At 38.1% G+C, this 25,657-nt stretch overlaps 1 protein-coding gene across 1 annotated transcript in view; it reads left to right on the forward strand.

The window, feature by feature from the left end:
- LOC122797757 (transient receptor potential cation channel subfamily A member 1-like) overlaps positions 1-25,657 on the forward strand; it is a 1,751,748-nt gene that overhangs the window by 290,324 nt on the left and 1,435,767 nt on the right. The window contains exon 12 of the mRNA XM_044066281.1: positions 20,636-20,793. Within this exon, the coding sequence (XP_043922216.1) occupies positions 20,636-20,793 (158 nt within the window). The remainder of the gene's footprint in view (positions 1-20,635; positions 20,794-25,657) is intronic.

Here is a 25,657-nt window from a genome sequence, read left to right on the forward strand (position 1 = left end):
GAAACTAATTGTAAAGGTACAGGGAAATGCAAGAAGAAAAATCAAAGTGTTTGGAAACTATTTAGAACAGTTTGAAATTGTCATTATAGTTGTTTTTTTACAAGATAAGCAGAAATAACCTCATCCTGGTCTACAAGACATTATGTAATAACTGCTTGTTAGCATTCTAAAGCTTACTTGTTCATTGAAAAAATCCATGTGCCCATTATAAACACAGCAGTACCAATAAGAAGGTGTCTGGGAAGCAGTGGCTACATATATATTAAAAAAAGTTGCCATGTCTCCCACTCTGCAATGCAGCGAAACAGAAGGAAGGGTGGAAGACAAACTTCCACATTCAACATATAGCAAAATAAATAAATAAATAAAATAAAAGATCACAAAGGGCCAAATTCAGAACTTTGCTGTATTGTGGTAAGTGAATCTGCATGGTGAGGAGCCACTTGCTGGGTATGCATGATTCAGAAAAACAAGCTCCACAACATGGCCAAGCAAAGCAGCCACAGTCAGTATGGTATATGCTGATGGCCCTAAACTGGCAATAATAATTGGCAAAATTACTAAAATGAGCCTCCCTGTGTATGCAAATGAAGCAAAGTAATATAACATGCAACTGAGCTGTGTCTTCTGAGTATTTGAAGCCATCTGAATGTTCATCTTCAGACCGACTGAATCACTACATGATGTTAGAGCTTGCCACAGCATTATTAAATATGTATCTGGATTCCATGCTTGATGGTGTACAGTGTTTCCCCCAGATGCCCTGGTTATCTGACCTCACTTAACATAAGATATCTCAGGCATCTGCCTTGAGAATACTGCATCAGTTTTTCAGTGCCATGTTTCAGAAGATGGGGGAGCATTTGTGCTTCCAATGAACCTCATATGAGAAAGCCAACACCATGCAGGAATTCTATGACATAGCCCAGTTCCCAAGGCACTGGTAGCCATAAACTGTACCCACAATGAAATAAATTCCCAGACCTGAAAAAGAGGTATAGGGTATCACTCCAGTACATAGTAGATGTTCTGTGATGTGCAGGGCTGCACCAAAAATGTGAGTGCGCAGGCTACACAGGCAGTTATCATGACTACCTGATATGACACATCTGTTCATAGGTCCAAAGGTTCATAGAAAAATACAAGAGTATCAGTCTACAGACTATTATAAGCCTAGCCAATAACCAGCAGTCAGAATCAAACCCTGTATCTTGTTATCTGTGAGGTAAAGACCTTGATCATTATGACACCCCCCCTCCAGTGACCCATATCAACAATTTGCTAGGAGTGACATCACACAGGGTCACCCAAAATCAAACAGTCTGTTGGCACAACCATGCCCAGTCACAAACAAGAAGCATTATTAAGCATGTGTTTGAGCTGCCAAAGGTACACTTTTCACTGTATTGATTCAACTGGTGCCTTCCAGCAGTATGACTTGGCACATGTTGAAAAATAATGTCAGTGTGTGCAGTGATACACAATGTTATACTAAGGAAGCAGTTATAGCAATTTGGTACTTGCAGGACTAGCAGTTCCTGGCACACAGACAGTGAAGGCTAAGTCAGACAAGGAGTTCATGGATGAGACACCAGCAGAGGACATTCATGTTAGATGGGATGGGTAAAGTATGTCTTGGCACTGGCAAAGAGACAGTGACTTGCACATATCTTCAGAAATGGTAAATAAGAATAAATCAGATACCTTTCAGTAAGAAATATGCATGCAAAACCAGCACCAGACTGCACTTACCCATGCATAGCATGGTCGGGTGCAAAGGGCAGGGCAAAGTTACCATCATTTGTCTAGGTGGAGAAGGGAGCACAGGAGTAGTTGTCTTTCAAAGGGAAGTGTGTGAGTGCTAGTCCTGAGGAATATGACAGTAAAATGTGCCTTTCTGGGAAATGTTATTTTGGGGCACCTTAAACATTGCACTTGCTGAGAAGGACTACTATCAATTAAGGTGCATGATGTATTGGTTGCTATGATGGTATAAGTTTGGGATTTCAGGGACTCAACTTCTGCTGTGGTTGCAGGACTGTGGCTTATTCTACTCAAATGGTTCAAGGCACGAATGGCAGTGAGTTCTTTATCCTTTGTATGCTCTTCCAAGAGCTGACTCTATCAGGATTTGCAATTGGATGTACCATGTCCCTGACAAAATTCTGGTGTGCTTTGTGACTTGAGCATCATCTGTTGGGATGTGTGCCACCATGGCATTAGCCAAAAACACAGAGACAGCCTCTCCTGGGAGTAGACACCTCCACAATAGAAGTCTCTGTGTAAGCACTGCAGGAGCAGGGTCTATGTCATCCATGGGTATATTGATTATCCTCAGCAGATGTAACAGTTAAAGAAAGAAGAAGTAAGTAGCGTCACCAAAGGCAGAGCACATCAAAATATAAAATTCTAAAAACAAATGGTTCTGCCACCAATTCCTCTTAAAAACACTTGAAACTTGAAAACTTTAATAAAATATACGATAATAAGGTAAAATAAAATAAACACACTGGCTCATAAACCAGATAAGCGCTTTCGGTATAATACCTTTTTCAAATCCTAAATGTCAGCCACATCCCCCCCACCCCACCCCCATGTAGACTTCACCATAAGTCAATGCTAGAGGCAGATTCTGACATCTGTATACTGGAGTCCATCAAAATTCCCTGAGTTTCCATTATCCTGTGCAGTGTGGTTAGGCATGGTATTTGGAGGCACAGAGACTGTGTCCATGGTCTGTACTGGAGATACAATGGTTACATTCCCTGTGTCCAGCACAGTTTCTCTGTACCCCCTGACTGTGCCTGCACATCACAGCCGTCATTATCAGGAGCTGTAGCTTCTCTAACACCATACAGGGCTAGTCCCACAGAGCTGGGGCCAGATAAACAATCACTTGTGAATACATCAATACACAAATTATCCAGTGTAACTATTCACATGACCAGAAGTATATATGCAAACTGATGTTTGGAAATATAAACGTGTTAAAAATTAATTCTGCATTTTCATACCTTATGTAAATGGCTATGGATATTGAACCCCTAAAGTTCCTAAATACCATAAGTCAAACAGATTTAATAAGTTTGATAGTGTGGGTGCAGAGAATTTAAACCTTTTGATACACGGAAACAGGCCTATATACCTGGACCATCTCCCGAGGATTGTCTGTGGGGGCCTGTTCAAGTCTGCCCCAAAATCCAGTACCACACATTGGAATATTGAGATATCACTCCCAATGAAAGAGGCCAGGAACTCTTCCAACTCTGTGAGAGGTGTTAAACTCAATGAGCCCCACACACCCCACCCCACAGACACACCTTTCCTACTTTTCCATGCAAGTAGTTGCAGTCCTTGTTTAGAACTACATATAATATTACTGGCCCTGTAGCACACCATTTCACAACTGCAGCTGTCATCAGCTGCACTTACTTTTGCCACAATACCCTCCAAGGCATGGTCCCAGTAAGCCTGGCTAGCTGCATGCAGAGCATACAGCCATCATTCACGAAGGATGAGAGCTTGGAGTAGCATCTCACCCTCTGCATTCTAGAATTGTAGCTTATGTGTGAATGTTCCAGCAGACACAGTAGTCTGTTTCTCTTTTCTTTGTTTTTTTAGGCTTTGCTTTGCTGGTATGAATAATAGTGGAATTTCCAGCCTTGTTCTTGCATGTGCCTGATAAATCCTAACACCCTTAGTATCCTTCTTGGCCATATAGCATTCTGATTGTGTGCCTGATAGTTATATATTTGCATCCACACTCTTTAAGAAATCTCAGGCACATGGATTTACCCAGCACATCTCCCTACAAAATGATCACATACCACTGCAACTGACTAGTTCCTCTCAGTTATACAAATTATTTGACTAGTGAGATCTGTGCAGTATATACAACAGTGAAATGTATTCATTGAAAATGTTGTCATACACACTGTATGATTGTTTTGAACTGTGATCTGAGTATGTGCCTATGGGTGTGTCTCCCATTAAACTTAGTGTGCAGCAGATAGTATATGTGAGAACTGATATGGGCACCATTTTTTTCCTATACATGAGAACTTATATGGGCACCGTTTTTTTTCCTAAAATTCTTCTAGATGAGACATGAAGACTAGAAAAAGGGAAAAAAGAGAAGGTAATGCTCTTTTTTGAGCACAGAAGTGGTGTGAGGAACAGTCCAAAATATTACTGTGCTGTACCTCCTCCATGAAGTTAACAGCCATATGCTTCTGTAGGAGGGCTGTAAGGGGCTTCAATAAAATATTGAAGCCTGGAATATTTTAACCAAGGGTGTTACCAGAGCCAATGGCTTCCATCACTCAGGAGAACAATGCATTACCATTACAGTGACAGGAAGCACTACATTCTTGTCCTTCTATGCTAATAGCAGCATGAAATTAAATAGCAACAACCACCTCCATACTGTAAGCATAACTTATTTTACACATAAAACCTGTCACTGCATACCATTCACAAATATTTCACAGTGCTCTTTTTATCTCTATAGCCCCTAAAGAAATTGTAATGAATGGGCAGCTACACAGCAGAAGACAGGAGTCCATAGAAGAGCTCTGGCATGAGTAGACTTGCTTTAGACTACATAGCCTTAAAAACTAACAGTAACAGAGATGTATTCACAAACAGTATACTTTTCAGATATCACTGCTAATTCTGTGATAACTACCATAAGTCAAAGGTAGTCCTATGACTGTCGAATATTATTACTGTGACTGTATATGAATCTTGCTGTGTACTTGGGCAAGTGCATTAAGATGATAAACTGTGCTCCCCCATTGTGAGGGTGTTTGTAGGTTTAATCCCACTTCCACTCCTGGTTGTGCTTTGAAGTATTTCAGTTGAGATTTATATCTCATGATACTAACCACAGCCTTAAATGTTGGAAATAGGAATGAGCAACATTTTTGGGTTGGTGGAAATCTTTGTCAATATTGTTGTTTCTTTTGCTTATAACTTGTGAGTAAAATGTATGTCTGAGCAATATTTTTTTGTATATGTACATTTGTTGCAGGCATCATTACTGCATCTTGGATTAGGTGGTTTGTCCAAGTAGCTCATTACATTACTCTTCTATCTGTCAGAATACGGGTGATAATAGATGTTGGATGTTCCCATCTTAGTTATGTATGTTTGCACCCTTATTAAATTGAGAACTATTTTTTGTCCTTCAGGTATATTTTGTTCAAGTGTATCATAGCCAAAATATTTATCAGCTTCAGTTTTTTTGAATTTGTAATTCTCTCTACCCACATTCTTTGTCAGTATCCTTTCTATTGCATAATTTATTTTTATTATTTAGTTTTTCTCTGTTTATTTCATAATTCTATGCAGCAGCACCACAACCTGCACACATTCTTCAAGCAAGACTTAACAACTGCCCACAGGTGGCAACAGCATCTCCACCACAATCACCACCACCAGCAGAAGTATACAGCACATCTTGGACACACACTGCCAAAGTCTCCTCCAAATATCTTGCCCTACCTGCACTTCCCACTTCAGATAGCCCTGCAATGGATGCTGGGAAATGTGCACCCGTTGATAGGAGTGCCAGTGAAGGTGACACCTTTGCCACCCATCAATAGCCAATGGACATTGTGGATGAGATTATCAACAGGAGGTTAGATGCTATAATTAGCCAGATAGAGAACTTCCTCTGATTCTTAGATTCATTTCACTACCCAGAACTGTCTCCACCATCTAAGACAGAAACAACAGTGAATTTACCCAGGGTGGGAAGTAATTTCCAACTGGGTTACAATTGACAGAGACTGCAGCTGTGGGCACCCTGTCCTATCACTCACCATGTTGTTTCTCTCTCTTTTGTGTCCACCTCTAGAAGTTCTTCAATCTGCTACTCAATATTGTTTTCCACCTGTTTGTCTGATGGCTCCTTAACCATTGTATTCTCCGTCCCTCATTGTGTCACCTCACACTCAGTGATTTGTGTCTGTCTTCACCTGCTACTTAGCCTAACTCTCTTGCCTCCATCTTACCTCTTTTGCCAGCTTTTCTTAAATTTTGACATAACCTTTTTGTTATCTCTTTCCCGTATTCCCATTTGTAACATTTAATCTTGTCATAAATAGACAGATACACATTATATTTACCCATCTATGGCTCTAGGGCTTCCTAATCACTCAACTTTTGTGACTGCAATGTGCAGAGTGGTTTGTGAAGAGCACTAGCTATGCCCGGGTACAAATGATGAGAACTGACAAAGTCCATTGTATAGCAAAGGGCTGGGCTGGTATGCTCCATATGTACATATATGTTATCCTCTGCCATCACCGGCCACTCACTTGAGCTGAGCATCTTTGTGCAGAACTTTGTACATGGTTCATAGGGTTCAACTATAAACCTTTGACTACTTACCTTATTCAATGAATACCAACAATTCCCATGGATAATAGATTAGACCCTCAAGGTGGTATCATCATGGGCTGTTGTTGGCTCTCTTAGTCTTTCTTTTCATAAGTGTGCAACTTCTAACTGCTGTATGCTTCTTTGATGTTGTTTGTCTCATGACTTTTGCAGCTCAAACTATAAATAAAGTATTTTGCATAGTAGGGTAGGGTTATGGGTTCAAGTCCTGTCAGGGTTTTATGATTTTTATTTTCTTTTTCTTTCATTCTGCAAGTCTGTAATCACCAGTTGCTGTGTGTTTCCCTGATATTGCTTGTCTCATTGCATCTGTAGTTTAACCTGTAAATGAAGTATTTTTGGTAAATATTATTTGAGATGCTTTGTCTCACAGTTCTTGAGCTCAACCTGTCAATGGGGTGCTTTGCATATTATCAGTAGGAGAGTTGTAGGTTCATATCCCATAGAGTTGCATATAGGCATGCCATTGTTATATCAGGGTAATTGTTTCCTGACATTTTCTAATATAGTACAGATATAGTGGTCAGATTATTTTGATGTATTTATGGTCATTAATGGTATTTTTCCAGACTTCCAGGATGGCTGTGCACCTATTACGAGCTTAATATCAGCTCTCCCAGTGTGAAAAAAGAAACTGAGAGATAAAGGCCAGTGACTCTGACAGTTTTATTAAATTCTTTTACTGGCTAGGAAGTACACTGCCTGGATGCTAGCAAAGAAACGGCTTGAAAGAAAATCAATAAAAAAGGTGAAGAGAAAACACTGACTAGGAAGAATCCAGCAGCTGTTCGGCAAGAAGCAGTTCAAGCTCCAGCTTTTGTGCAAGACAAGGCTTTCAATAATCTAGAGGGAAAATAAATCATATGTGCTCAGACATGATTAAAATAAATGGAACATCAAAGCAGTATATCAACTCAACAACAAAAGGTTGGAAAATGGAAGAAGCTTTAAACAACTGTTTAGATGAACTGATATGCAAAAATCTGATGTCAAAATGAAGAAAGGGCTGGCTGAGTATGAGACTGATCAAGAAGAGATGTTTCAAAAAATGGTAGATTCAGAGGACAGAGGACACAGGAAAAAATGAGATTTTTTGATGTACCAGAGAAACTGTAAGGAACAAACAGTATTAATTTTATGAAATAAGAAACTGAACTAGTCTTCCAAAGCAAGATGTATTAATTAAAAGGGCACATTGTGTGTATGCTCTATACCTGGCCATGGGAACTCAACCAATATCTCTATTAATAAAGATGCAACCATACCAGCAGAAAGAGCTGATTTTGACAAAACTGTGTCAGAAGGGCAAACTATTAAAAACTAGAGACAGTAGAGTATTTGTGGAAAATGATTGTTCACTGTACACCAGGCAGAAGAGAAGTACTTTTATCCAAGCATTCACTTAATGTCAAGAGGCACATATGAGATTTAAGCTGGTATATCCATCTCTCATCATAATATTTTGTCCTGGAGGATCAAAGTAATTTTTCAATGCAGAGCAGGCTGAGGAGGAAATACAAAAGTTTGTGCAACAAAAAAATTAGCCATCAAACAGAAGGGGACACTGCTTTTTATTTTCTGATAATAAAGCTCACAGAGAGACTATGGCGATGAAACATTTTCCAATGTTCCATTTGAAAATGCTTGAGATACAGAAAAAAGCACAGGGCCTGACTAACAGAATCGGGAGTACCTTGGATTTGTACCAGAGTCTATAGCTGGGAGATAGAGATGAATAGGAAAAAGACCAGTAACACTGAAATTAGTGACTAAATTTGAAATTATAAAGCATGAATCACATTTGTGAAATATGGTATTACAAAAAAAAGTGGAAAGATTGGATTTTTGTTGACTGTTAAACTTCTGGGAGAACAAAAAGCTATATCCCACTTCACGTCATTAATAAGTGTACCAACATTAAGGGGAAGGGGAAAATGTTGCTATATGTAAAGCATTTTCAGTTATTGTTGTATGTGATAAATATACTAAAGTAAACAAGTACCTTTCTTATTTTTTAGTTTTATGAAATGTAGGCATTACAGTGTAAAAAAGAGAAGAAAGACTGGATAAAAGCATGTTTAAAGTAATATGCTGTAATCTTGGGTTTTTGAGATTGGGGTGGATTTAAAAGTGCACATTATAATATATGTGGAGTTAATATATTTTCCCTTACTTTTGCATAGGCAAATGTCTACATTATGGCTCTTGGCTTACTCTAATAACAAGATTTTTGTATAAGCAAGTAAATGATAGCATACTGAATGTAATGAAAAGTTTTAGCAAATAAAAGTTCAGTGTGAGTTAAGAAGTCTACAGCTGAGGGCAGCTCTAAGTTTTATCTTTATGTTTCCATGGAGACAAGCTAACTACAGGTCCAGGCAATAAAAAACAGAGCACTTTTTTAAGACTAAATGGTTCTGAAATCATACAAGCCATGGGAATAAAGATAAGAAAAGAATTGATAGCAGTTAGTGGCTGTAATATGCATCTTAGCATGGACAACCTTAATTTTAGGTTAGGTAATTCCCATGTTTGCACCTGTCAGTTTAGAGAAATTGTTCCTATCAAGAGGGTTAAACATTATCATTTGAAGATACAAATAGTTTTGTGTGTTTGTTGTAAGTTACAGTAAGCTCTTAGTTAACCGGCACCCATGGGGATTGGTAGATGCTGGATAACTGTAGTTTCTGGTTGGTCATGAGTTACTGTTGAAAATAGGCCTGACTAATACTGTACCCTATACTATTTGTTTGGTTTGACTTGTGCTTAGGTTGGTGAGAAAGGGAATGCATTCTTATCTTCCTTTTTAAAGCTCTAGAACTCTAAAAATGTAATGTATGTTTCTGGGGGTGCAGAAAGTGCAATGCAAGAAATTTGTACTGTATTTCTTCGATTTTTTTTTCTGGTTGCTGGAGTTTTAGTTAACTGAGAGTTTATTTTAAAATGTTATATGGGGGTGTTCTGGGGTGTGTGTTAGTTTAAGGGTTTTTATTAAAAAAGTTTTGTAAAACACAACAAAGATTTGCATGGAGATTACAGGAAACACTTTACAAAATATCAACCTGCCAAACATTAGTGGGTACATGTAACACAAAAGCTGCAAATACACATTTAAAATAGTTGTCATATATAATAGGTGTAAATAGTAACTTTTTATCATAAAGGCTGTTCTATCCATATTATTTTAGAATGTGAATGGCCTCACAGATATAGACAAAAATAAATAGTATTGAATTATATTAAGAAATGCAAAGTCCAACTAACAATGCTACAGGAGACATATTTGGAAAGACTTGAGCATATGAATTTGATTAAAAAAAAAGATTTCAGGATGGATATTCAGCAGAGTACCAGAGATGAAGGAAAAGGGAAGTAATTATATTCATTGCTCCAATAGTGATAGAAGAGGAAAAACAATAGTTTTGGTAGGTTTGTGGCAGTAAAGAGCTACTGGGAAGGGAGGAGGATTTCACTGGCGTAGATTTATTATCCACCTAAAACTGCTATTATGGAGCTTAAGGAAATCTGGGGAGAAATAATCAGCTTTACGCAAGGAATATTACTTACAGGCAGGGACTGGAACTATATCTGAAAAAGTGAAGATGTACCTGGAGACCTAGAAGGGAAATGTAACAAAAGATAATGAATTTCTGAAGAAATTATGAAAATATTTGGTATGGAAGATGCAAATTCAGTAGTAGGAACTCGGATATAATTTACATATTATTCCTGAAGGTACAATAACTGGTCTAGACTAGACAGAAATTATATTTCACATGAGCATATGCATTTAATTGAAAGCATTGACATGCATAGTAAGTATTTCAGATCTTGCGCCAGTAACAACAGAGAAAAAAATACATGATAATGAAGTAAAAATGAGACACTGGCACTCCCCCACTTACCTGTTAAAAAATAAAGGAATTTAAGGAATGGATAGGGGAAACTATATGAGAGTTATTTGGGAAGATAGACATTTCATCAGAAGTTATAGCTAATAAGTGAGCTAAAATGAAAGTGGAGTTTAAAAATAGGATAGAAATAAAAAAGGATATGATTAAGAAGTATCAGAAATTGTTTATAAGGGCTGACAAATATTAATGTATTGCAAAATAAGGGGAATCTCACAGAACAAGAATAGACACAACTGCAGAGTGCTAAAGACAAGTTAAAGGAGTATCTGGATAATATATACAACATAGATAGTAATTCCAGAAAAGAAAAAAAAAATATCACAACAACTTAGGCAACAGAAAATAGAAAGGGCTGTTGCCAAACTTAAGGAGTCTATAACAAGAAAAATAATCAGTTATACTGTAGAGGTATTAGAGATACTTCAAAAATGTTATGAACATTTGTATGGAGCAGAGAAATGAGGAAATCAAGAAAGAGCACAAATGGCAATATTTATGGAAGATTTAAGTATGCCAAGGTTAGAGGTAGATGATGCTCAACAATTAACAGTTAAAACAGGAGGAGATTAGATAAAAATGGTGCTATACAATCAATCTGTAGAAAAGTCTCCCAAAATAGATGATATATATGTGTGGAAGTTTGGAAGCTAGGAGGGAAGAAAGGGATAACGATCTGGAAGATTTTGTTTAACAGTATTTTAAGAGAAGGGAGTCACCAATATCCTGCTAGAAAGATGTGGTGGTTCTAATACCTAAAGATGTAAAGACCCATCAGACCAAGCTTTATATAGCCAATTTAAATTTTAAACTATGATTATAAAGTGTTTATGTCGATAATAGCTAAAATAATGGCAAAAGTGTTGCCAAAATCGATAGATATGGACCAGTGTGATGTTGTGGAGGGTGGTAAATATTTGATAGCATTAATAGAACAATGATAATCCAGAGGGAAACTGAGCATATGAAAATACTGCTGTTTTTGGTGGGTCTTGATGCAGAGAAAGTATTCAACACAGTAAGATGGAGTTTTATCAGTAGGGCAACGGAAGAACTTGTATTCTCTGATATGATAATAAGGTTAATTGAGAGGACATATGCGGAATTGAAGGCAAAAATTAAGATGGGAAGATTCCTCTATGACCAGTTGTATATGAACAGAGGAACCAGGCAGGGGTGTCTTTTGTCCCCTTTGGTATTTGCTTTATATTTAAAGCCACTGGCAAAGAAAATAAGGGACTCAGAAGTTCAAGGACATGATTGGTATAGTAATCAAAAAAGTTAGCTTTATTTGCAGATGATGTTATTTTGTACACAATAAATCCAGAAAAGGACATCTCAGTGTTGTGGAACATCTTGAGCCAGTTTCTGGACTTTTCATCTGTTTGAGGATTTCAATTCTCCAAACTGTATGATGATACATTTTAGTGAATGGCTTTAGATGTTGATACTTACACTGAGTGTGTTTGAATCAAGCTCTAATTGAGGATCAAAGTGCCTTCAAGAGAAATTATGATGTTGTCAAGCTCACAATCATCTGAGAACTTAGTCTGAGCCTGAGGCTTGTAGTTCCAGATTTGGTATCAGAGAAGTAGATGACAAAAAGAAGTTGTCCAAACCAGAGCCATGGGATACTACACTGGCAACATGTCACTTGGAGGATAGGGTGCATTTACTCTAATAGAACAGTGTCTATCAGTGAGCCATTTAGCAATTTATCTGGTTTCTTAGAGATTTGTTTTGGATGTGACCAGTCTGTCAATGATGCCACTGTGTGGTATAGTCACAAAAGCCTAATTTAGATCAATGTAAATTGTGTGCAGGAAGTAACTCTCATCTAATTCTTCTGCAACTCTTTCACAGATGTCAGCTATGTTAAATAGGCATAATTTGCCATTTACAAAGTCAGAATGGCTAGGACCTAGGAATTGTAGGCAACCTATATCCCTGTTTATGAGATTCATGATGAGGGTTTTCATCACTTTGCAAATAATTCTGATGATGCTGATAGGCGTGTAATTACAAGGGCCAGCCTTGTGAAGGGGAATTAATGCAGCTGTTTTTAGGCTTGAAACACCAAAATCAAAAACGGACACACTTCAGAGTGGACCAAATGATTGGCAATAAAGACACACTTTTATGAAGCACAAAATAATAAAGCTTCTGGGCTATGGATGAATAAGGATCTGACAGAGAATGTTTCCTACTGACTAACAAACAGACAGCTTAACTAGACCCACAGAGCTGGGATTTGTGGCCTTTTAGAGCTCTTTTATTGCCTGTTCAGAGGTGATTATGTGGGAAGGAGGTATGGACTAGATACTTTATATTGGGAAGTTTGGTGGTAAGAGAGAGGGACAGTTTGAGCAAAATTATCTGGCTATATCTCAAGGATTTGAATGGGTGATACCATTAGAGATACACTTGGAAGAATGCCATGTATTATTTCCGAGAATCTTTAGATACTTAAAAAATGTCGTGTGGCTATCCTTCGCTGATGCAGCAATTTAAGTGCATAAGTAACTCTGCAGAATTTGATCTTGTTCCTTCATTCTTTGATAATACTTTGAGGTTGTGTATAACATAATGCATTTTATTCTGTTCTTTAGAGATATAAACTTTCTAATTTTGTCGGTTGCTTAAAACTGAGTTCCACATAAGGAATTTGTTTCTAAACTTGGCATCGTATTTGTGACAGATAAGAAGATTTTCTATATGAGTTATGATGGGAGAATAATAACAGTTGGGTATATACTGCTATATTTTTAATTTGGTCATCAAATAATGTGGTATTGTTAAACCATCTCAAGTCATCATCTGGCTTAACAAAACTGGCCTTAGAGAAGTCTCTGATGATGATTCGGTTGGCCGTTGACCTGTTCTTTGACAATATGGTAAATAAAACAACATTTTTGTCTGACTTGACCTGTGACGATATGACAGTTGGTGAGGAGCAGATGGAGGCTGTGTAGATGAGGACAAGACCGACTATGTCGGTGCTTCAACTGTGAAAGGATATTGTTTGACTGAGGGAGTCTACAACAATAAAGTCAAAGAAGTGTTAAATGTATTTATTTGTAGAAGTGTAACTGTTCAATTTACAGATGAGCAGTTCAATTCCCTTTGAAAGATTTTTTTTTTTCACTGAGTGGGTAAGATTCTTGTTTATTAAGATCTGCTTCATGTTTTATGAGTGCCATAGATGAATTTCTGTATACGATCAAGGTGTGGCATGAGATCATGTTTACTACTATGAGGATATGAAGAAGACTGAGAATGTTTTCCTGATTAACCTAGAGGTGAGAGTGTTTTTGGTGAAGACTGAGATGCTAGCCATAGCAGCAGTGTTACTGATAGCTACACTTGCAGGCCTAAAACAGTGAGCAACAGTTAATCCGAGTAAGGAGGAAACATTGTCAATGTTTTGGAACTAAGTTCATAGGTTCATAGGTGTGTAGTAGGCTAATGGCTCTGGGGGCTTTACAAGCCTAGCCCATAGGATTACCCTGGCATCATGCCACCTGACCTTAGTTCCCAGTTCTTCTGTCGACTAGAGCCATTGGAGTGATCCCTCTCATTAAGATCTCATTAAGATTTCAGTTGAAGAGGGTCAGCGAGGTGCTCTGCTTGACATGCTTGGGAAGTCTATTCCATAGCATGGGCAGTCTCTGGTTTATGAACCTGTCCCTCCAGCACTTTCTGTTGATTGTGGTAATGAGGTTGACGTCTCTGGAGAGTGTGGTGTGGAGGGATTGGGATTTCTTTAGATGTAGCATTTCTAACAGAGCTGGGTCAGACATGGCTTTGTAAGTCAAGCAGAGGTCAACTCTAAGTAGGCGATATGAGACAGAGAATAGTTGGAGTTTATTGAGTCTGTCCATATACAACAAGTGTTTAAGGCCTAGGATCCTCTTTGTGTGGTCATTTTGTGGTCTCTCCAGTTGTTGCAGGTGTCTAGTGAGGTACATGCCAAATGGGGCATTGTACTTGATGATTGGCCTAATGAGGGAAGAGTAGACAGAGGAAATTACCTCTTTATTCCTTGATGCAAAACCCTTAGTAATGAGATGTGCCACATAGAAGGACTTTCTGACCACAGTGGCAATGTGGTGATTAAAAGAGAGGTTGCTGTCAACCTGTGTTCCCAGATCTCTTATAATGCCTTCTGTGTTCAGTGGACTGCAATCAATGTGGTAATTCATGGGACCTGGGTTTTTCCTAAAGGGGATGATGACACATTTTTTGGCACTGAGCTTAAGGCCATGGTTCTGACACCAGTCGTTGGTCTCAGTGTGGCCTTTCTGTAGGATGTCAACATCATTTGGGGAGTTAATAATAGCTCCCAACTTGCAATCGTCTGTGAACTTTGTCAGCCAGAGTCCTTTTGTGTTGGTCTGGACTTCAGAGAAGTAGATACCAAACAGGAGAGGTGCCAGGACTGAACCCTGTGGGACTCCACTCATGACTGGTAGACAGTCTGACTTGGAGTCAGCTACTTTCACACTGTGAGTTCTATCTGTGAGCCAATTTGCAATCCACCTAGTGATATAGGGATCGATGCCTAGCTTAGTGAGTTTTCTATGAATTCTGAGTGGGGAATGGTATCAAAGGCTTTGGCCAGATCAAGGTAGGCTGTATGAACCACCTTGCCTTCATCCATGGCTTTGGAGACTGACACAAAAAAGTCAATCAAGTTGATCAGGCATGATCTACCCGTCATAAAACCAAACTGTGTGGGGTCCAGAGTTTGGACATTCCTTATATCCATGTTTATTAGGTCCATGATGCATTCCATGGTTTTGCATATTAGACTCATCAGGTTAATAGAGCGATAGTTCCTAGGGTCTGTAATCGCTCCTCCTTTGTGGAGAGGGATGACTGTAGAAGTGTGCCATTTGGTAGGGACAAAGCCTGAGGTGAGGCTGTGATTGAACAGGGCACACAGGTGAGGTGCAAATTCACTCTGTAGCTCATGTAGAACACAACCAGGGATATTTTCAGGTCCTATAGTAGCTGTATTCTTGGCCATGGACAGTGCTGTTTTAACCTATGCAGCAGTAATACTGTGTGCCTGGCAATCTACTGGTATTATAATTGGTCCTTTGGGGGGGGGGGGGGGTAAAGTTGGCACTGAATCTGTTGACCAATATATTGGCAATATCTGTTGGGTCAGTATAGGAGGTACCATTGTGCAGTAGCTCTGAGCAAATCTGGGTATTGCCGTTGAAATTCTTTACATAACTATAAAAGGTCTTGTGGTTGTCTTCACTATCTGCTGCAATTCTGCTTTCATAGCTTTAGAAGATTTGATGAGGGCCCTCAGCTTTTTGTTGAAGCTGATAAGGAAGTTTTTCTTGTCTTGGGACTTCACCTTATTCTGCATCAGTTTCTTCCTTCTGTTGTAGAATTTTTTTATGGCAGGGGATCACCAGATTGGCTTCCTTTTTTTGGAGGAAAGCATCTTGGTTCTATCGGATATGGCGAGATCAATGCATTTGTGTACATGTCCATACAGTGCTTTGGTGTATGATTCGGTGGTCATGCAACTATTCTGCATTTGCATGGGTGCCATGAAGTTAGCCACCTCTGTTTTTAGGAGTCTAAAGTTAGCTTTGGAGAAGTTTTTCATGGTGATTTCCTTTGTGGGGGGTGGGGGGGATGTGGATTTCCAAGGTGATTAGTTTGTGGTCGGATCTAACCAGGGAGGAGTTTACTATTGGTGTAGAGCAATGGTCACCCATGTTAGTAATGTCCAGGTCAAGGATGTTGCTACCTCTAGTGGGGGTAAGAACGAGCTGGTCCAGGGCATTGGAATTAATGAATTCCAGGAAACCTTGGGCAAGTATATTGGCACATGAGTAGTTTTCCCAGTTAATGGAAGGGTAGTTGAAGTTGCCCAGTATGAGAGTGTTAGGTTGGACCCTAATATTCTCCAGGGTGCTTAAGAACGTGGAGCGTGAGTCTTAGGACATGGTTGGGGACCTATGCAGGCTACGACCTGAATCGCTGTCTTACTCAATGTTAGCTGCACCTGAAGTATCTCAGATGCATTATGCTGGGCTACTAGTCTGGAGGTGTGCACATCCTTTAATAATATGGAAACACTACTGCCTTTGGAGCTTCAGTCCAGGTTCTGGAGCCAAAAGGTGTGGAATGAGTTATAGCCTGGTAGTGCAGGGGTGCTTTCTGTTGCCTTGAACCAGGTCTCTGCTACAGCACAAATGTCGATGTTCTACATTTTAAGGAGTGCTTTGAGTGAGTGCATTTTTAGATTTGGACTTCTAACATTCAGCAACATGACCCTCAGATTTCATTTGTTTGTAGCTGTTACGGTGGTAATTTGGTCTTTGGAACACCACCTAAAAAGAGCACTTTAAGGTGGCAAGAGCCACTGACAATACAGATATCCAAATTTGTCAGAAATAGAAAGGTATTATCTGATTGTATTTTCTTTTTTAGGTTCTTAGGACTGAACAATACTACACTGATATTTGACCATCTTCAATTTGTATATACTGGGTTGGTAGCCAGAGTAGACCAACATTGCCTAAAAACTGTCACTGTGTACATAGTGAATGTCTTTCCATGTATGTAATTAGTGCAGTGGTTAAGGTTGTGAGCTAAAGTTCTGATGCAACAGGGATGGAGTCCCTTGGCCCTCATTTGCTTACTGGATAACCTTGAGCAAGTCACTTAACCAGATATTGTTCCTGGGTCGCCCCTGAAAAAGGATTGTGTAACCAGTGGGCCTGCCTGGTTAACAAATTTGTATTATTATGCAAATGAGCTTATGACATGCATGCAGACCACATGGTAAAACAGGAGGGCAGTTTTTTTAACACCCTCCAAGCTAACATACATTAAGCCCCTTTAGAATTATACCAGTGACTAAGCCATTTATTAAAGTTAGTCATATTTTGCTTATATTACAATATCATTTCTGTTGACAGTTTAAAGAGTAAGTCCTTCCGACCTTCAAGATATACTCATAATCCTCCATTACTTCCCTCTATATATAGTCTTTGTGGTGCATCACTAGTCATTCATACCCTCGTGAACAATGCCCATGCCATATTCATCTCTGAAATGGCAAACTCTTTCATATGGAAAACAACTGTTACTCAGCAAATGGTCAACACTATGGGCAGTGAATTGTACTGAACTATGGTGTCAACTATAGCAAGCACAGGACCGTAATAAGCAGACTGCTTTTGTAGTCAAAACAGCTTGGAAAACCACTCTAGTGACTCTAATGGGCAGTGCTGATGAAAGAAGGGGCATTTGTGTGCTACTGTTGATTGGGTGTGCAGCATGCTTCTACAATGTCACATCTAGGATTTCTTAGTGGTTTTATATGGGATTTTGGAGCACCTCAGCGCAGGAAGGTCATATGTTTGTTTTCAAGTCTGTGGGTGCAGTACTAGTATGGATGTTGATAACCAGTTTGTGTGAGAGGTCTGCCTCGATATGTAGTAAGTATTTGCACTCCATAGGGCTTCATATTATGGTAACAGCAATTGGTTGTCAGTGAACAGGAAGCAGTTTATTCAGTGCCTTAGGGTATCTAGGGCTTGAAAGCTGACAATAGATGAGGCAGAGACAGATCAAGGAAACACTGTTCTAGAAATGCTTGCACACACATGTTATGCAGTGTTATAGGATCTGATGGTTATCTTAAAGGGAGAAAGGATCTGTATGATACGTAAAGAGACAGTAAAGCAGTATAAACAGGGCAAAAACAGTGAAATCTACTGTAATATAGCACACTACAGTTATAGTATATGTAAATAGACAGTGAAAATAGTTACAAAACAGTGCAAACAATGTAACCCTATACAATATAACACAATGCAATATAATAAGATACCATACAATAGCGTCCTACCTAGTATAGCTCAGCTATGGTGCAATTCATTACACAGAGATACAGCACAACATAATGGAATACAGTAATACAAGAATCAACTGAAGAACAGATTTCTGCAGTAAAATTAACCAAGCAATATTAAGCTTAATGTTAAGAATGTTAATGTTAATACTAAGAGTTGACTCAGTTGTTCAGGGCTTGGGAACTTACGTGGACAGTGACCTAATGATTGACCAACATGTGCCTATTGTTGTAAGAAAGTTATTCCATATTGCACAGTTTATAAATAAAGTGGTTGTGTCTAGATGTAGGGATATTATTGCCCCCCTTTACTCAGCCCTCATTAGGGCAGTCATTCAATATATAATGCCCCCTTTAGCCTGTATCTGTTCAGACATGTGTAACAACTTGAATGGCCACAGAGCTACTTTATAGAAAGGATATAAGGCCTAAACAACATGTACAACATGGACTGACTCAAAGCTCTGTCACTATACTCAGTATGCTACATACTATTAAGAGTGACCTGTGTCTGGCATATAGTGCATCCCAACCCATTACTGATGAATTTACTGCACATCAACAAGTATGGCAACAGCAGTTCTCAGTTGATGGATTGAAACCTCAGCTTCAACATCAACAGAATGGTTTGGAGGGATAAGTGTATTTCACAGAGGATACCGCTGCTGTGGAACAGATACCCCATCGACACAAAACAAAGTTCATTCTTGTCCATTTTCATGTACAGCTTAGAGTTATGGATGGGAAACAAGAAATTTACCCAGGACTGTCCCCTGTACTACTAATGGACAGAAGCAGCTCCTAAATGGTTTATCCTATGCATGGGTCCCCTCAAATTATTTGTATGATCCCAGTGATTCTCATTAGGGGTAGTATATAATTATCAAACATGGGATGGGTATGCTAATCTATTATCAAAGGGGATATGTAATTTCACGCACAAAAAGGGTAAATGGTTAGGCTTAAAATGGCCTGCAAGGGCAGCTAGTCTAGTACTTACCTATGAACCTATGAAACTATGTTTGATAATATAATAAGTTGAGTGCTTAAGCTGCAGGCAGATATACTACAATATAGCGATCAATGCAATACCAATAAACTAGTGTATGGCTAACAGGAATGGATGTCACAGCACAGTAATCCAAATGTCGCAGAAAAGAATGTCCCCAGGACTTCGTGTGGTGTTTAGTACAACAGACAAAATGCCACAACATTGTACAAGATGGGTAATCCCATAGGCAAAATACTACAAGAGACATTAGGTAATGCAAGCACAGATGCAACAACACAATGCTCAAGGCATCAACAGCAGACTTGGGTGACAGAGTAATAAAGACAGTGCTAAGAAGTAAAAGTAATACAGCAAGGTATGTTTTATTATCAAAGCAAGCATGCAATATAGCAGGGCAGCAAATCAGCCACAGCAAGGATGCAGTATAATATGACACTAAGCAATTATCTCCAGCACAGAGATTACAGCAAGGAATGAAAATTAGCAATGCTAAATCTATCATCACTAGCATTCAAAAATTGCTGCAGACTGGCAACACACACAGAACTAGTGCAGCCAGATGCTGGTGAGCACAAGGGTACAATACCTCAGGGAATAGAGTCTTGGAAGAATAGGACAGATAACAATATGAGTGCTTGCCTCTGTCATATGAACTCAGCTATTGTGTTATAAATTTGGCAGATCTGCCACATTAAGTGCAGCACCTCCCAAATGGTGTCAGACTATTTTTCAAGTCAGTCCAGCGTATCTAAGTTAACAAGCAAGCAATTAAGTACATAAATAAAGCAAGTTGCTGTTGATAAACTGACTTCAACTTACATCCTTAATGCAGATTTTCTGATCAGATTAATTTAATGATAGCCAAAGTAGTCACTTAGATAAATTACAACGATAAATTAATTTAAATCTTTGGTGTTTTCCAGAGTAGCTAAAGAAGGTAACAGGCATCACTTTCTTCACATTTGGGGCCCCGGGTGTACTCATTAAAATTATGTTTCCTCATCATGATCATCCTGATGTAATGTGGACCAGACTTCAGATCATAAAGGAAATCATGCTGATTGTGCATCACTCTGCCTGTGACATAATATATTATAGAAACAAAAATAATAAGAATAACTTTCTAAGCAGTAGAATTATAGCTTTTCCTAGGAAAGTACGTTTGACCTTTCATAATAACTTAATTTTACCTCTGAAGTACCCAGCAGTTTAGACTTTTGTTACTGGTACTGAGTCAATGATTTATAACATTATATGTGGACTACTATGTAAGGTCAAGGCCTTTTTAAAGACTTGAGTTTTACTATAAGAAATTCTGAAAAAAGACAGAATGGTGTTATGTCATGCATTAGTTTACTGATTTTATTTTTCATTAGAGAACCAAAGAAAACTGATCAGTTATGTTTTATTATGTTAAAGCTATGGTCGTGTTAATACCTGTCAACGTCTGCTTGAGAACATGACTGACACAAGACTGTTAAATGAAGGAGATGATAAAGGAATGACTCCTCTTCATTTAGCTGCTCAGAATGGCCATATACGGGTGGTCCAACTTCTTTTAAGAAAAGGAGCTCTTTGTGTCACGTAAGTCTCTTATTTTATGATTTATATGGAATCCAGACACATTCTTTTTTGTTGATATGATATATTTGGTAGAATCCATGATGTTTCTAACTTTATAAATTAGAAAGTACTGCACAAATAGTACAATATTATACATATACAATATCACTGCATACAACTTTCTGAAGTTATGATGGAAGGAATATAATACTTATGAATCAGACAGCAATGCTCTGTAAAAACAGCCACATTATGTGTCTTATCTAGCTCACTCAATATTCCTACTGACACTTCACATGCAGTATTACCTCCCCCCCATCCTCCCCTTGGCTTTTTTTGTTTTAACTGTTTCTGTTTATTTTATTTGGTTCTGATCTCAAAGTCTAACCTCATAACCTTATACCCAGAACCCATAAACAAACATTTTCTCTTTGTCATTCTATTTTCACTCTTTCTTCTTTTCACATAACATGTCACTGCTTATTTCAGCAGATTTGTTCCCAATTAGGTCATCTGTATTCTGTCATTGTGAAGAAGGTAGGCCTGTGTAAATGCAGTGCATGACAGAATTTTTGAGAGCTGAACTCCCAGACTTTTCACTCAAGAGCATTGCTTTCCTAAGATTGGAACAGCAAAAGAACTGCATAGACGGCAAGTGCAAAGGCTCAAAACACCAACAGTACAGAATGCAAAAAATAAGCCAGCAGTCACTGTGGACAGAAAAAAATATAGGTGTAATCATGAAAAACAAGACCAACAGACCAGTTTCGGCTTGAAAGCCTTTAGCGATGAATGACGATGACCCTGATAAATCAAATATATATGTTAAACACAAAATAATTAATTGGCAAGCAGGCCAATAAGCACTCACAAATGATCATTAAGACCAGGTGGAAATAATCCTAGTCTAATTATACATGTTTTTTTTCTTTTTTATTGGGAATGTTGTGCCAAGCAGCTTCGAAACCTCTATGGCCCAAAATTTTGTCAATAATGATAAATTTAAAGCTGGCAGAAGGATGAACCAGAGAATGTTTAAAAAGTGCATTAGTGGAAAGCTTGTGTTTAATATTACTAAGATGTTCTGATATACGTAGCCTGAAAGGTCTGGAGGTCTGACCAATATAAAATGCTGAGCATGTAAAGACAGCTAACTAAATCACCCAATCACTATTACAGTTGGACAAGACATTGATGGAAAAAAATATGTGGTCTGTTCTTACTAGAAAATTCCTTTGTTTGATAAATGTACTTTACAAAAGGAACAATAGCCGCAAGGAAAGCAGCCCACTGCCCTGGTACCATCCAATGTAGTCTGTGATAAGCCACTTATTGATCTATTTTGTTTGTAATGGCTAAAATGACTACCTAAAGTTTTGCCTCTACGAAAAGTAAATGAACATTTCTGACCTAATAAATCATTAAGTTTGTCAATGGCCAACACAATATCCCAATGGCGATGCACTAAATCAATAAAGTGTTGAGTATTCCTACCATAACTAGTTTGGTTAGCTCTGTCAGGTTGGGAGGGTGGCGTAATGGTTAAGGTGTTTGCCTTCCAAACACAAGGTGCAGGGTTTGAGTTTCACAAGGGATAATTGACTAGGCTTAAAATGGCTCACAAGGGCAGTTAGCTTAGTACTCATCTATGAACCAATAAAATCTAATTTTATGATTCTGTCCAATTTTGTTACATTTCTGGTATTTGAGTAAATTACCTCTGCAAAGCTGTTGAACCTCCCTGCTTGTTTTAATCAACCTGCCTGGAGGAGCATCCTGCTCAGTAAACTGTTCTATTAAATCCTAATTAAAAAATGAATATTCTTTTGTGTTGGATCATAAATGGTGAATCCTCATAAATTGTGACTTGGGGATGTTTCTGATGACATGTTTAGGATGACAGCTGGAAGCATGCAAAAGTGTATTAGAATGGAAGGGTTTTCTATAAACAGAGCTAACCAATGTACCATCTGGTTGTCTAGATAACTTAACATCCAAAAAGGATGTAGAATCTGTATCACAATTAACCGTGAAACTGATGCCCCATTTATTTTCATTTAAATACTGAAAAAATTCAAGCAAATAAACCTGATCAGATTTCCAAACCATCCAGCAGTCATCCAAAAAACATTGCCAGATATCTATCTCATACAGAAATATATTATGATTAGAATCATAAATAATCATCTGGTCCAGATACCCCATAAACAAATCAGCATATATGGGTGTAAAGGAAGCACCCATAGCTGTACCCTTTAATTGTAAATAATGCTTGTTGTTAAAATAGAACACATTTTTAGGAGGACATGCTCAGGCAAACACAAAAGAAAATTATTGAATCCAGGGCTATATACTGACATTTTATTCAACCAAAATTTCAGTGCGGATAGTCCAGCTGAATGTGGAATGCTGGTGTATAAAGAGGTCACATCCAGAGTACACATTAACCATCCTGGCTCCAGTTGTGTATCTGACACAATGTTAAAAAATTCCATAGTATCCTGTAAATGTGCCTTCACCCCTTTTAACAAAGGTTTCAGTTAAATAGTCAGGTAAGCAGATAACGGTTCCATAAGAGAGGCTCTATCAAATACAATTGGCCTACCTGGTGGGTTACAAATATCTTTGTGGATTTCAGGGAGAAGATATAGATACTGGAGTAAAGGATCCTTATCCCATTCTATGGAATAGACTTCCCATACATGTCAAGCAGAGCACCTCACTGGCCGTCTTCAAGAGAAATTTTAATGAGTGGATGGGAAATAGAAAAATCACCCCGGGGATCATGCCAGTGGCTCTACTCAACAGAGGCACTAGGAACTAAGGTTGGGTGGAATGATGCCAGGGTAATCCTATGGGCTAGGCTTGTAAAGGCCCCAGGGTCATTAGCCTAGTACACACCTATGAACCTATGAACTCTTAAATGAAAAGATGTATTTCTATTAATGATACCTTCACTAACCTCAGTTTCCAAAAACTCATCTATCTCCCTTTTGAATTTGGATGTAGGGTCAATGGGCATGCCTGTGTAAAATCTAATATCATATAACTGCCTCTCAGCTTCCTCAATGTAGTTGGAATGGTTCATAATCACAGTGGTACCCCCCCTTATCTGCTTGAATAATGACAATGTTCTTATAATTTTTGAGCCTGTTTAGGGCTTCAATTTAGTGCACAGTCAAATTATTGGAAAAAAAAATTGCCAGAATCAGAACCAAAATGTAATTCCTTCAAAATACATTGCTGGAAAATTTCAACATTTTTGTTCACTGGTGGAACAAATGTAGACTTCTGAAATTTGAAAGCAGTAACATCAGTTGAATCTCCAACAACAGCATCATCCTGGAAATATAATTTAAGGTTAAGTAACCTACTAAATGAATATAAGTAATTTACAAAAGTATCCTCCGAGATAAAAAATGCAGGTATAAAATTCAGTCCTTTATTGAGTAACTTATAGTCTAAATCAGATAAAACCATGGAAGAGATATTTAGAACATTATTTTCAGGGGCTATTTCGGTTTTAGAAGTTTCACTACTATTTCCAGAGACCCTTCTGGATTTATGCTTCTTACCCCCTCCTCCTTTTCCTATTTCTAAAGAGACTAAATATACATCCTGTAATAACTCAACTTCTTCAGTAGAACAAGTCTTCTTGGGGGTAGGTGACGATTGTTGTCTTTACATTTCTGTATCGCTATATAAGGAGGAATCCTCACCTGATGTATCACTGAATGTTTTCTTTAAAATCGATTTTTTTCCTTTTCCTCTTTTGGCCTGGTTATAAGGAATCATTTTTGACAAATATAACACTCTTAACCTGGTCAAAAGGTTTGTCCAGACTGTAGCCCCTTAAGTCCCTGTTAAATTTTCTGATTTTCCTATCTTTGCGTTCCTGTTCAAACTGTAAAAGATCTTTACTTAGTTTATCAAACCAATTGTTGTATATAGGTAAGCCTTCAAACTGTTTAGCTCAATCGCAAATATCACTAAGTTCAGATTTATAGGTGTCAATACTGCACTCATAATAAGAATGTAGAATTTTTACAAACTGTATCAAAGCATTTTGTTAGGCTTCAGACCAGGCTGTTAGAAGTACATCATCAAGTTGATCCAACAAAGGCTTGAACCGAATCCTCAAAACCCTAGGTGTAATGCCCTTTTCCAAATAAGCCTTAAAAAGCTTAAGATGCCATACAGATGACCTAAGGACCTTCATACTCTTACAGAGTTGATTAAAAATAGATGTACAGAAGATATCTGGAGTATTATCCCCTTAGTGAGATCCAATGTATTGGGATGACAGCCCAAAAACCTGGATATCCTCCTTGTCACCTGACAACTCTCTTAAGATACTCATAAGATCCATAATGGTCCAAAAAGCAATAAATAAGTTCAGAAAAAATTACCCCCAATAGCCCAAGTCTAACAAATCACCAGCCCATAGAAAGAAAGGCTGGATGCCAGTCACTATGATTATTTATATATATATATATATATATATATATATATATATATATATATATATATATATATATATATATATATATATATGTGTTTCCTAGGATTGGCCCAAGAATTTCTAAGGGGATTACTGCTAGATAATATTACTTTGTATAAAAAGAGGAGGGAGATTAGTGTGAACTTAAGGCACTTGTATTTAACAAACTAAATAGACTGGTTCACTGACCTGTTACTTGAAAGTCAGCTCTGCTAGAGAAAGCTGAAGCACATTTTTATTATATTTTGAGCTTTGTAGTACTAATATCTGTGAGTGCTAATATTATTTTGTGCAGGGGGCTGCCATATTGGCATTATGTCATTTTACACTCAAGGCAGCCTCTTCCTTGAATGACTTTATTTTTAAAGTCTAATATC

The sequence above is a fragment of the Protopterus annectens genome, chromosome 3.part1 (assembly GCF_019279795.1).
Source record: "Protopterus annectens isolate FY-2018-M chromosome 3.part1, PAN1.0, whole genome shotgun sequence".
In the NCBI taxonomy this organism is placed as follows: domain Eukaryota; kingdom Metazoa; phylum Chordata; order Ceratodontiformes; family Protopteridae; genus Protopterus; species Protopterus annectens.